Source organism: Calonectris borealis, chromosome 1, assembly GCF_964195595.1.
Source record: "Calonectris borealis chromosome 1, bCalBor7.hap1.2, whole genome shotgun sequence".
NCBI classification, from domain to species: domain Eukaryota; kingdom Metazoa; phylum Chordata; class Aves; order Procellariiformes; family Procellariidae; genus Calonectris; species Calonectris borealis.
Window position 1 is genome coordinate 173,657,527 of NC_134312.1, and position 13,549 is coordinate 173,671,075.

The 13,549-nt window shown below is 34.8% G+C and overlaps 1 protein-coding gene across 35 annotated transcripts in view; it reads left to right on the forward strand.

Annotated features, from left to right (window-relative positions):
* The window catches only part of MYCBP2 (MYC binding protein 2), a 205,058-nt gene that overhangs the window by 176,155 nt on the left and 15,354 nt on the right, over window positions 1–13,549 (forward strand). For 29 of the 35 annotated variants that reach the window (XM_075138847.1, XM_075138662.1, XM_075138682.1 and 26 more), the window contains 9 exons: window positions 545–701; window positions 1,352–1,576; window positions 2,374–2,439; window positions 4,464–4,703; window positions 4,841–4,939; window positions 5,905–5,985; window positions 7,222–7,488; window positions 10,501–10,784; window positions 11,078–11,174. In XM_075138847.1, coding sequence (XP_074994948.1) covers window positions 545–701; window positions 1,352–1,576; window positions 2,374–2,439; window positions 4,464–4,703; window positions 4,841–4,939; window positions 5,905–5,985; window positions 7,222–7,488; window positions 10,501–10,784; window positions 11,078–11,174 — 1,516 coding nt within the window. Of the gene's footprint in view, window positions 1–544; window positions 702–1,351; window positions 1,577–2,373; window positions 2,440–4,463; window positions 4,704–4,840; window positions 4,940–5,904; window positions 5,986–7,221; window positions 7,489–10,500; window positions 10,785–11,077; window positions 11,175–13,549 lie in introns of those variants that run through there. The other 6 variants (XM_075138675.1, XM_075138692.1, XM_075138803.1 and 3 more) reach the window with 4 other exon arrangements.

Consider the following 13,549-nt stretch of genomic DNA (forward strand, 5'->3'; position numbering starts at 1 on the left):
ACTTTTTGTGCTTGTGTGAAAAGGAGCGTGTGTATCCTTATGCATAGGCAAGATACATATAAAAGATGTATGTGTGCGTTTATACATATAAATACTACTATAAAAGACTTTGTAGAGAAAAATGTATTTGTTCTTAAATTCTGTACTATATCCACTATGAAAAAATACATATTATTGAGTAATATGGTAGTATTTGTGTGTATGTGCATGGTAGTGTAATAGCTTTTGCTGTTGAAATCTGTCATCTGAATAGTATCCTTAAACTGAATTTTTTCCAGTGTATCTGTCTCAAAGATACAAATCTAATATTATGATTCTATTCACTTAAAAATTCTAAATTCACGTTAAAATTCTAAGAAAAGTTTACTCCTGCCTTCCTCAGAAAGATGCATACTTAAGATACACTTAAGATCCTGCAAAAATTTGAAGTTAAAGGTTTATAGAAAACATTTGGAGAAGCAAAAATGTTATTAATAGCTTTGCGGATAGGTTATGTATTTTAAACAATATTCAAAATTTTGAAATCCACTAAATGTGTTTTCAGGTGCTGGAGTCTCAAATTCAAACAATCTGATCACCAGTTCCTGCACCAGAGCAATGTTTTTCATCATATCAACAATATTTTGTCTAAATCTGATGATGGAGATAGTGAAGAGAGTTTTAGTATCAGTATTCAGTCTGGTTTTGAAGTCATGAATCAGGCAAGTATTACACCTCTCTCTCAAACCAGAGGTCAATTGTGAACAGCCTGTACTTCCCATAATCATTCTGTTTGAATTAAAACATCTTTTATTGAATTGTCATACTTCCTTGAATGTATCTCAGTTTGGGATCTTCTTGCTGATATTCAGGTTCTCATATTTACCTTTAGAGGTTCAAATATTGTCCCTTAGCCTGTATATCACTCAAACCTAAATTTTGGAGCAGTGCTTGTAAGTGCTTGTTTGCAAGTAAAGTATTTGGGGATCTCTTATAGTTCATTTAGTTAATTAATTTGGTTCATTGAGTTAGTTCATTTTTTAAATGCTGCATACTTCCAGTTCCTGCTTATATCTTTTTTCCCACTGTTACTCTGAAGAGCACAAATTAGTACTCCTAAAGAATATCTTTAAAGTGCTTTCTTCTATTTATTAAGACATTTAGGCATGCACTAATATATTCTGCTGTTAGCTATTAATATTTTCTTTGGTTTAAAGGGCTGAATAATTTGAACCAGTAAGTGACAAATTTCTTTAATTCAGAAAGTATATTCTTCAGAACAGATATGTCTGTATCATTTTAAAAATTTTAAATAATGCCTGTATTTGGGCTTGGTTTTAGATATTTTAAATGGTCTCGTTTGTTTTCACAGGAACTGTGTATAGTGGTTTGTCTAAAAGACCTAACCAGCATTGTTGACATTAAAACATCAAGCCGACCTGCCATGATTGGTAGCTTAACAGATGGATCTACAGAAACATTCTGGGAGTCAGGAGATGAAGATAAAAACAAAACTAAAAACATCACAATTAACTGTGTAAAAGGAATCAATGCACGTTATGTGTGTGTTCATGTAGACAATTCCAGAGATCTTGGGGTAAGAGGAAAAGGAAATTAAATGTCTCTCATTGAAGGTGCATAGTCAAAGTTGTACGTATTCATCAATCAAGAACCACTGTTTCTTTATCCAATTCAGTTTGTAATTCTAAATCAGAAGCTCACATTTCATAGTAAAGTTTCTAATTCCTGTGGTTTTGAAAGCAGTACCTAATATGATCAGACCAATTCAACTGAATTTGCAGTTTGCATGAACCTGAGACTGGGAAACTTAGTTCTTAGTGGCATGTTCAAATGAAGAGTTTTCAGTCAATCTAAACTATTTTCTAGACTTCTGGCTACCACAAAGTACAATTGTCCACTGTGTCCCACCTCAAAATTTCTACCTTTTCACCTCAGGTTGTCTTATGCAGAGTAATAATACTTTGTAAAACACAGAATTGTTAAATATAGGGAAATTCTAACATGGTTAATTTAAGTAACTTGACGTATCGTAATAATGCTGATAGGCCATAACTGAGTATCTCAGAACTGTATCACCTTGCCAGAAAGAGACAACTTTTTCACTTACTACATTACTGTACAGATCAATAAACATTAATGTTACAAATATATCTTCATTTCAACTACAGATTTTCATACAAGGAGCAAATTAATTTATTTTTGGAGAGCTGTGCTTTGGAATTCTTTGTCCTTGGTTTTGATCACTTTTAAAATTTATTTTCATAATGAAACAATTTGTCTCTCTCTTATGTACATACTCTCTTAATATGGAAGAAATAGTCAGAATGGTCCTCAGCTGAAGTATTTTGTTCTTATTTTGCTTGTCTGTTGCAGAACAAAGTAACTTCAATGACCTTCCTAACTGGCAAGGCAGTAGAAGATCTCTGCAGAATAAAGCAGGTAAACATTTTAACAGTTGACATTGAAAAATTGCTGTCATTTTTTGGCTCCATATAGCGAAGGCCCAACAAACCGTTTGGTTTCTTTTAGGGGTACTTATATCAGAATATACCTGAAATAATTGCATTAAGTAGTAGTGCACGTTGTTAGATATTCTGACGCCTGGCTTCTTAGTGTTGCACTGTCATTGCCTTTTATCTGCTTCACGGAATCATTTTTCATTAGAGAAATGCAGCTTAAGAGGGAGGAGAAGTAGAACACTGTGAGAAGGAGAAAAATTATTTACCCCCAACCCGAGTTTTTCTAGTTACGTGGTCTAATACATGTTTATAGCACACATTTTATCCTGCCATTTTAGTTCTCAACTTTTGGTAGCTGAAGACTTCTATCCAAAGACTCAAGTTCAGAATAGTATTCAATCTGTTGCTAAGCCAAATGATAGATGCATGGTTTTTACACAGAGAACAATGTTTTGTATTTTGACACTGATGTGACCCATCAAAGATATTTAAGGTTTCAAGCAGGCAGTTACCATTTTGGGCTCAAAACTTGTATTATTTGGATTATTGACAGTCAGTGGTAAGATTTCTTCAAGAAGCAGCATTGTCTTCCTATAGAGGAGTGGTTTGCTTTTCTCTACCTCTTATCCTCAGAGAGCATTTAAGGCAAAGATATATCTCCAAAAGATGTTACAAATCTGAAGAAACTAAACTTTGGTGCAGTGGGCTCATACTAAACAGTGAAATGTGAGTGTGTGTATATACGTAGACAGGTATAAAGTTTGTGTGCTTATTTCTGTGAGTCTATGTATGTAGATAGAAAATATAGATGGACACACTCCCTCCCTCCTTGTAGAATTCTTTTTTTGTGAGAAAACTGACTTGGTATGTCTACCTCTCCAGCTAAATAAAAGAAGGCCATGGCAGAGCTCAGGCGCTGGACTTGTGATCATTCATACAGCTTGTTAGCTCACTCCCTGGCTTTGTTTCTGCCTGCTCAAACACAGTCCCCAGGCATTCTTCCACATAAACCATCTTCCAGGGATGGTTTACTCCCAGAAGACAGGCAAGACTAGATTCAGCTTTGCTCCCTCCGTGCTGAACAGTCCTCTGACACTTTTCCAACAGGTTTTTTATCTTCAAGCATGCCATACCCTAACTCATGCATACCCTCTGTCTCTTGATATTAAAAAAAAAAAAAAAAAAAAAAGTCAGTCTTGCCTGCTCCAGCACAGTTCAATGCAGACACTGAGAATTAGTGTAGAAATGGGAAAGAACAAATATTAGCTTGATTATAAATGAGCCTTTGGGCCCTATGGATGTGAGAGAGGGCTCACTTGGTTCAGGGCCATGTGTAATTTAGGCCCACTCGGGTTGCTCTGAGCAATGGTGTGAGGCACTGCACCCCATCAGTTTTTATCTTCCAGTAGTGACATCACGGTTTAAATCATATAACGTTAATTACATTCTTTTTTTAAACCGTATTTATTTTAAAATAAACTTAATTTGATATAGTTCATCTGTCTTTTTTACAATTATTGACTCCTGCATCTCTTGATAAGGATATCAGAGATTGACTTCCACAAAGTTTTCTTTTGCAGGGGTTTATGTGAATAGGGATGGAATAATTTAAGTACTGATAATAGTGTGTTATATTTTCAGATAAATTATGGTGGCTTTTTTTTTTAAATTAAAAGTAATGACCAAATATTTGTTCAAAGTGTTTTTTTCAATATGTGAACTATTGCGTAGAGGATAAAAGGGATAGATAGCCCACTATTTTAATAAGCTTTAAAGACAATAGATGGGTATATGTAATTTTATTTAAGTTTGAGATTTTTTTTTATCTGAAATAATGAAGTTGAATATTTTTGTAATTAAGCATGTTAATCTTACTGTTCAGAATAAAAACTTCATAGCAAATACTGTATTAGTTCCAGTGATATATGACAGATTTGTTTTAGAGGTAGGTGACTTTTTGTTTGATGTAATGTCAGTTCCCATCTTTATATTCCTGTTTAATAGGTAGACTTGGATTCAAGACATATTGGCTGGGTAACAAGTGAACTTCCTGGGGGTGATAATCACATCATCAAAATTGAATTGAAGGGTCCAGAGAACACCCTAAGAGTTCGACAAGTAAAAATGCTTGGATGGAAAGATGGTGAAAGCATTAAAATAGCAGGCCAGATTTCTGCAAGTGTAGCTCAACAAAGAAACTGTGAATCTGAGACGCTGCGAGTATTCCGACTTATCACATCCCAGGTGGGATTTTAATGATGTGTTATGCAGTGAAATTTACTGTAAACCTAGACTTTCAGTTCTTCATGTTTTAATGTAAAATGTCACATCTGCACAAGTTTGTCTTTGAGATAAGCTGATTGTCACTGTCTTTCTTCCAGGTATTTGGAAAACTCATCTCTGGAGATGCTGAGCCAACCCCAGAACAAGAAGAAAAAGCACTGTTGTCTTCCCCAGAAGGAGAAGAAAAAGTACACAATGTATTTATTTGTATTCTATCAATAATACTTTGCTGAAAAAATGATCCAGGATGATTTTCAGTATTTGTCCTGTGTCTTAATGCTATATAATTTTCAGATCAAAACAGAAGTAAAATGTCACAATTACTTATTTTTTAAAAATTTTAATTAGTAAATTATAAGTGGAGCATATGTGTTTAATGGAAACATTGTCACAATGGTGGCGCAAATTACGCCTACAATTATAGACGTACTTAACACCTGCAGTAATGGTCAACCGAAAGTCCTTCTTGCCTATCTTGTGCCTTAAGAGGGTCTCTGTTAATGTTTAGAGAAAAAGTATTAAGAAACTGCACTAGTATCCTTTTACCTAATATACTCTCCTGTCTTGCAGCAAGGATTAGTTTAAGAAGTATTCCTGAAAAGGTCACTGTATCTGGACTGTCATGTTTAATAGCCAAAATTGGACTGTCCTCAATGAAAGTAATTTCGTTTTTCAGATGATATATGGTTTTGCTCTACCCAGTACCTTGTGGCAATAAGTTCCATGACTGAATTATTCATTTCGTAAAAGTGTATTTTTCTCACGCCTGCTGTGTGGTAACTTAATTGTGTGTTCCCTGTTTCTTGTGAAATATATAAACTGAAAAGTATATTCTGTGCACTGCTTTACAAAGACTTAATCAGTGATTGTATTAAGCTACATTGAGAGGCTGAATCTTGGATAATTATACTTCACTTGTTTTGCTTATTGATTATTTTATTTTATTTCATGCTCAAATTTCCTCTTAGAAAGAAAGTAAATACATCTAAGAGATATTTATTAACCACAGTTAAATTGATCTTGCTTATATATCTTATTTCTCTGTAACAAAAAGCTACAAACTTTTAGAACAAAAATTGTTGATATTCCATGTTAATTGCAACAGTAATTAGGAAATGTTCTTGAAACTCTTGATCTAATATTAAATATGCTTTTTATGAAGGCAACATCAGATGCAGACCTGAAGGAACACATGGTAGGGATCATATTCAGCCGGAGCAAACTGACAAATTTGCAGAAGCAGGTTTGTTCATTTTGAAATGCTTTGAGGATTAAATGTTTGTGTGTTGCAGTAAATATGCTCATTTTCAGTGAATATAGTACCTTTTACTTGACACTTTCAGTTCTTTTGTTATTCTTTATAATCAAATTTTCATTTACATTTTAAATAGTGTGTGTGTGTGTTTTATATGAAAAATCTGCTGAAATTGACACTGAAAAAATCAATTTTAATAGGATAGAAACTCTATCCTATTAGACTCAATTTTAAAAAAACTGAGTTGTAAATGGTACTTATTAGTATTTGCTGATAATAATAGCATAATAGTAGACCCTCTCAAATTTCTAGGAGTGGTTCAGTGACAGAGTTTACGTTCTTAGTTTTGCATGTGTCATTCTGTCATCAAAAAGTATTTAGGTTTGATAAAATTTAATCCTAAAAAGGTAATCAGTGCATAGATTCTTAAATTATTCTTTCCTGCAGTCAATTAAAGTTCGAGTTTGTGGTTTTCTTACTTATCTTTGCTTTATGTTAAGAAAAACAGAGTATGTTTTTTCTTTTGGTATACTTGATTTTTTTAAATACACCAACTAAAGCATCTTTTATATTATCTTTATTACATCTATCACAAGACAAACATTGCCGTAAAGATTTTCACAGTAATACAAGAGGCATTAGATTCATTTTGAAGTTTGTTGGATTAGTAAGTCATGCAGAATCTACTTTTTGTCACCCATCTTAGCAAACTTTAAAAACTCTTAAATATGCTTTTTAGCGTGCTATTGGTAAAATGAAAACATGGTTTCTAAAATTTTTTAAGCTTCCTGAATAATAAACTAAACAAGAGACTAAGTCTTTTAATAAGTCCTTTTTCTTTTGAGGGTGTTGAGTAAAAGTATTTCTTTGGGGGGTTTTGTGTGTGGTTTTTTTAACCTGAATTCTATGTAAAAAAAAACAAATTAAAAGGCAGGAACTAAAATAAAAAAAGATTGATTTCAATGAAATTTTCCAGAATGAAGATGAGCAAATTCAGTATTCAATCTAAATCTTAATTCTAAAGAATTGTATCTAATCTTTACTCTAAGTTTAAATCTAAATTTTATTCTTCATTTGAATTTATGTTGAAAAGTAGTTGAAGCACAGGCCAAATTTCACAGGCTTTCCCTTTTAGTCATAGTTGTGAAGGTACATAAAACACAATCTCTTTTACTTTCTGAAAGTTTTTCAGAGTTACTGTGTGTTTGGATTCTGTTTGGATAGGTATGTGCTCATATAGTCCAGGCCATACGCATGGAAGCAACCCGTGTGCGTGAAGAATGGGAGCATGCCATCTCTAGCAAAGAGAATGCCAACTCGCAGCCTAACGATGAAGATGCTTCTTCTGACGCGTATTGCTTTGAGCTGCTGTCAATGGTTCTGGCACTGAGCGGTTCCAATGTAGGCCGGCAGTATCTGGCTCAGCAGTTGACTCTGCTCCAGGACCTCTTCTCATTACTACACACTGCTTCTCCCAGGGTGCAGAGACAGGTGAGTGCTAACTGTTCCTTGTCTATCTTGGTATTCCTGGAAAAAAGTCTTTAGAATCCTATCACTCTGTGTGTGATAGTATAATATGTATTTGAGCTTATTTTTTTGTGAAATGTAATTTTGTGTTTTCACTTCAGAAATGTTTTCCCAGTCATACTCAAATCATCTCTATATTCCACATAGGGAATAACTGTAAATAAAGCAACTCATTTTGTTATTGCAATCATGAGGAGAAGGCAAATAGAAATTCATGAACATTTAAAAACAAATTATAGAATCTCCTTTTGGAATTTAAGTGTCAGTTGTTTTTTGTTTTGTTTTGTTTTTTTTTTCCCTTCCAGTTTTTCAATGGTGTTAAAATTATAAAGTTTGATGTGTTTGATATATAAATATATATACACCCCAGCACCATCACAATTTGACTGTATAAAACTATTTGCAGGAGGTACAAACAGTGTTGAAGGCAATGAAGGCTACAGTTATGAAATTAAAATAAACTCACTTTTGAGTAAGTTTTTAATGCTTTGTCTCCAACAGGTAGAACTGAGGTGTAGGAAGCCAAAATTGCTTAATTAACACTTATGTCATCATGAACCTAAATCAGCAAACTATTCTGAAATGCTTTTGAGTAATATCACTGTTCACCTTTCTTGTCTTTATTCTGAAGAATGTTGGATAGGGCGGGATAAATTGCTTTCTCAAACCATACATCAAAGAGACGTACAGTTTACTTGGCAGGGGCTGTTGCTGCAGTGAAGAAAGATGCACAAGAGCAATTAGTCATTTTGTGTGTCCTAATAGGGATCTTTTATGTAAGCACACAGCCTTTGTTTTGGAGTGATATTGCGAAGGCTTCTTTAGTGAATCTGAACTTCACAGTATTCAGTGAATCTTACTTCACAGTAACCCCGTTGTTCATGTTTTCAACAGATTCATCCATGTCCTATTACGTATGTTCAGTTTGTAAGGTATTTCCTTTCTTTTGCAATGACTTAAGAATTCTCTTTTTTTAAGATGAAAGTTCAGATTCTGAAGTTGGCCCTGCCTTGTGACTGGCAATACTTAAATTTAGACCAGTGTTATGTATTACATTCCAGAAAAGAGACTTAAAGTTCATGTATTGCATTCGTCTACTTTATTTATAAAGGACAGTATCATCCAGAATTATTCCATATAATTGCTAAGAACCAGAGGTGCTCCTTTTAAATATCAGAGCTGTTAATTTCCCATTTCTCAAATGTGTGAATTTTAAAAGCTCGTTTATTTATTTATTGCAAATAAGAATTCTGTATAAAAAGCAGTTAAGTTTTCAGGTGTGGAAAGAAGCTAGTGAGGTGACTGCTTATTTTTTAGTAAGATCTCATGCCACTTCATTGTGGGGAAAGGGTCTGAGAGAGCTACACAGTAACCCCCATCTGTATGTGCTGCATGTGCTCCAAATGCTGGTAAATATTTGCATGATTTGAGGAGGCTAGCTTGTGGTTGCTAGCTGATATGCCTTCTCTAGGTGGATTTTTAGTTCCTGTTTCAGAAGTTTTTGTGTCTCATACTCTCTACTTTTCTTTTTCCAATTTTTGCCCTTTTAATATCATGTTTGACCTCGAGGCACAGTGGCAGCCGGAATTATGGGATAACTAATGACTGTCTTGCTAAAACATCATAACAGATGAAGCAGAGGCTTCATTGGTTGAGATTAGACCTTGAAAGAGTAGAGCATGGTTGCTCAAATGTACAGGACCTAAAAAAACAGCGTTGTTTGAGTATTTCGTATTATGCATATATAATACCTGTATAGCCTGTAGAGGTAAGGTCAGAGGTTTTTAATTAGCAGTGTCTGTTACTGATCTGGCATAAGTCCTTAGCATCTTTGTCTTACATTCAGGCAATGAGTGTAGTAGTGTGGAACTAGACAATTCCTTTCTACTCTTAGTATCCTCAGGTAGAACTTTAATACCTGTTTCTCTCTGAACTTGAATGTTTTCTGTCTGAGTATATGTGTATTTATATGCACATATTATAACAAATATATAGACATATAAAATATTTGCTTTAGTACAGTTCATGCACTAGCTTGTGATTGCTAGCTGGTATGACTTCTCTAGGTGGATTTTTAATTCCTGTTTCAGAAGTTTTTATGTTTCATACTCTCTACTTTTCTTTTTCCAATTTTCTGAACTGTTACAATGTCACATCTCAGCTTGCCTGGAGGCAGATACTGCCCCGCTTAGTAATTCTGATATATTGCAGATATGCAAAATACTGTTTTTTTTCTTAAAATGTAATCAGTTTTTCAGGACAACATCAAAGGCTTGAGAAATTAGATATGAAATGTTAACTCCTTAAGCTTTCATACATCCTGATTTGGATCAAACTTTGCATGATATAGCCAATTTCAACCCCAATTCCACTAGCTGGTAAGGTTGAAGCATATCGTTTCCAAGACAGCTCCTGTTAGATCCAGAGCAATTGGCACAGATTTCCTTTTCAAAAAATTCCAGTTAGAATATCGCAAGGAAAACTAAGGGAGGAGGAAAAGGGTATCATGGAAGAGAATCATGATTTTCAGTACCTCAAGGCAAGTACTTTGTTTTCAGAAGTCTAAAGTGTCTCTAACTGTTCTATCACAGAGTTTCTGACATCTAAAGATTATATGCAAAGTGGGTAACACGTCTGTAACGTGCAAGCAAATCAGAGTTATACAAACATCTGTATCACTGTTATCGTAACTCCAGTACCAAGCATATTTTAATTATTATATGAAGACTAAGTATTGTTTGAGTGAGATTGGTTCCGGGCTCCTCAGCCTTGTCTCACTGAGTATATTAATAAACACTTCAAAGCAAGACAGAAACCTTACAGAATTTCTTACAGGTGTGATTTAAGTACAGAAAGTAGATTCGATCCTTCTTACTGAAATAACTTGTGAGGAAGAAAAAAAGACTTTATTTGATTTTGCTTGAAAACTCCAGCTGTCTTGGTTAGAATTGTGGTGTTCTGATTTTTTTTTTCCAGGTAACATCATTACTAAGACGTGTTTTGCCTGAGGTAACCCCTAGTCGCCTGGCTAGTATTATAGGAGTGAAGTCTCTTCCACCAGCAGATATAAGTGATATCATTCACTCAACAGAAAAAGGAGATTGGAATAAACTAGGTATCTTAGACATGTTTTTGGGGTGCATTGCCAAAGCTCTCACTGTACAGCTAAAAGCCAAAGGAACTACTATAACAGGGACAGCTGGCACTACTGCAGGCAAAGGAGTTACTACAGTCACGCTTCCAATGATCTTCAATTCCAGGTTTGTTTAAAAATATGTCTATATTCTCAAGCTAAAGGGAAAAAATAATTACATTCTTTGAAGGCAGTTATGTTGTCTTTTATAATCTTTGTTTTATAAACAGAAAAAATTGTATAACACTTTGACAGTATGAGTCATGTTATTAGTGAGTTTGATTCAAAAAAAGAAGAAAAAAAAAAAACACCACAACCTACTATATGGTGAATATGTGCACTATTTCTTTGTGGTGGATTTTGACAAATAGTGACTAATTACTTGAATTTATTTCATGTGTTACTATATGTCCTTTGCAGCTATATTCGGCGAGGTGAAAGCCATTGGTGGATGAAGGGTTCAACACCTACACAGATTTCAGAGATCATTATTAAACTCATTAAAGACATGGCAGCAGTAAGTTTCTGTCCTTTACATGTGTGGAGGATATTCAAATATTGCTAATAATGAAGAGTACCTTTTTTTCATTACTTTCTATTACAGTTGGTATTGGGTTGAGCTGTTAAATGTGAGTTGTCTCAAGAAGGAAAAGGTATAATCTTCTGGTAGAGTCTAGACCTAGGAGCAGTAGGAACTGAGTTCTGGTTCTGCTAAACAGAAATCCAGTTTTGAAGTAAGCTTTTAAATGCGTCACTTGGACCAGAAATTTAAGAAGTAAACAATAATTGTGTGTCATTTTCTACATTATTAACTTAGAAGCCTAATTTTTTTAAGACTTGAACACTCAGAACTCCAATTGAAAAGTAAAAAGTGTGTAGAGTAGGAAAATAGTGTTGTTTTCACGTAACTGTATGTAGCTTTTGTATGTGGAGTTTCTGGTTGAGACTGCATGTTAAGATTGACTTCTTTCAGTCTTACTGAAATCTACATTTATAGTTGTTTATTACTTTAACCATCTGGGTTGAAATTTTCCATAGTTGTATCTGCTTCAGGCAAGTTTTTTGGCAGAAGAATCTGATGAAAAGTGATTCAACTATTTCCCAGAAACAATATTGGCAAAAAAAGAATAGGATTTGTATGTGTTTAGGGGAAAGGAGTTTAGTTGGGAGGTTGTTTTTATTTTCCTTAATTCTGTACCTATTTCAGCGAGGTGCTCTAAATGACCCAGATTTTCCTCTGTGATTGCCCTTTGAAAGCTGTTTCAGTATGTTCAGCTTTGGAGTCCTATTTTCTAAACCATTCACTGTGCTTAGATTAAGGAGATCCCTTCTTAAAGTTGCTGAAGCTGGGTGGGAATTCTCTGCAATTGCTACTGTTGATTCTGACCACAGCATTTCAGAATCTCACAATTCATCTTTAGTTAAGAGTTAAAATTAAAGTGTGTCTTATCCCTCAGCAGTGCTGGTCCATGCATAAAATGATCACTTAGTCTTTGCTTCAGTTGCTTCAGTGGCTAGAGGGGAGAGATCTGTTGTGATTCCACATGATGGATTTTTGTTTCTGCTTACTTTATCAACACTTTAGCAAATTGCATATAAAAACTAGGACCAAAAAAAATAGCAGTTGTAAAGACAAGTACTCAGAAGATAGTAAATGCCAGGATTAACATGGTGCCCCCTGTATGTATATGCCCATATGTTTTTCTCAGGCACCCCACTTCTTTCATTGTATAAGATGCAATATACATTGGGAATGAATTGGAGGGGATAATTTGTTCAAGATTTTTTTTTAAGGGTTGTTGCCAGATCATTTGTAGCCATTATTGGTAGGTATGCTTTGGGTAAGTGGGAAAACGTCAGGGAAATAGTGGATCCTCTTCTGCAGCTTTTTTAAATAGTACTGGGCAAGTCTTTTGAAGCAAACTCTATGGGCCTTATTTTATGGGATTCTGGCTCCCACGATGATGGGAGAGCCTGTCCCTTGATGAACAGCTCATCAAAACTAAGCTGAGCCCAGACTTTTGCCAGGAATAAAAGAAAGAGATTAGTAGAAATAGAAAATGGATGGCTGACTAGAATCAGATTGCCTGTATTTTTGTCTAAGCAGCTCCTCTAGCCATTCAAGACCTTCACCCATGAAACTGTTGCATTTGCTAATATCTGGTTCTCCAAAATCATTGCAGAAGCTAGCAGGAAAGTTCTTAAAGCTCTGGAGTCAGATATGGCAACTTGCATGCATATGCAGAGTATGCTAGGCTCCATCTCCCACGTACCTGATAGTTTTCCAGTAATGCTGGCTATTGGATATACTGGTGTGGGTCTTGAATTCTCTTTAATATTTAATGTTTAAGCCATTCTACTTGGAATGAATATGTAACTATTTATTACAAGAAAGAAAGGGATCGAGTCAGATAAAGTGTAGTCCTCTCAAATGTGGATGTAAATCCCTCTTTCAATAGATTCTGAATTGCTTACTTAAAGTGTAGCAGCTCCTAAAGGAATGATGGGGACTGAGTTTACGCTGAAGTATTCAATAGCCAGACAATAAGGACCCTCCTCTCCTCTTGTACAAAGTAGAGATCTGAACTTTATTCCCTTTCATTCTAAATGAGGGAGACTTGACTGAGGCCATTCAAGAGTTGGGAGTACTAACATTTTGTGATTATGTTTTGTAAGGCACCTCTGTGGTTTAGAGTCCAGCGAGTCTCAATTATTTCTGTCACCTTCAGGATGAGGTTTAGAAATGTAGAGATTACATTAAGAATTTAAGGATTCAGCAGTCTCTGAATTGAGAACTTTAGGAATCAGTGCCATAGGCTCAGAATCTTTAAGGTTTGTTTGGAAAGTATGCCATAGTTCTGACGTCTCCTGTGTACTCCTCTTTATTTCTTT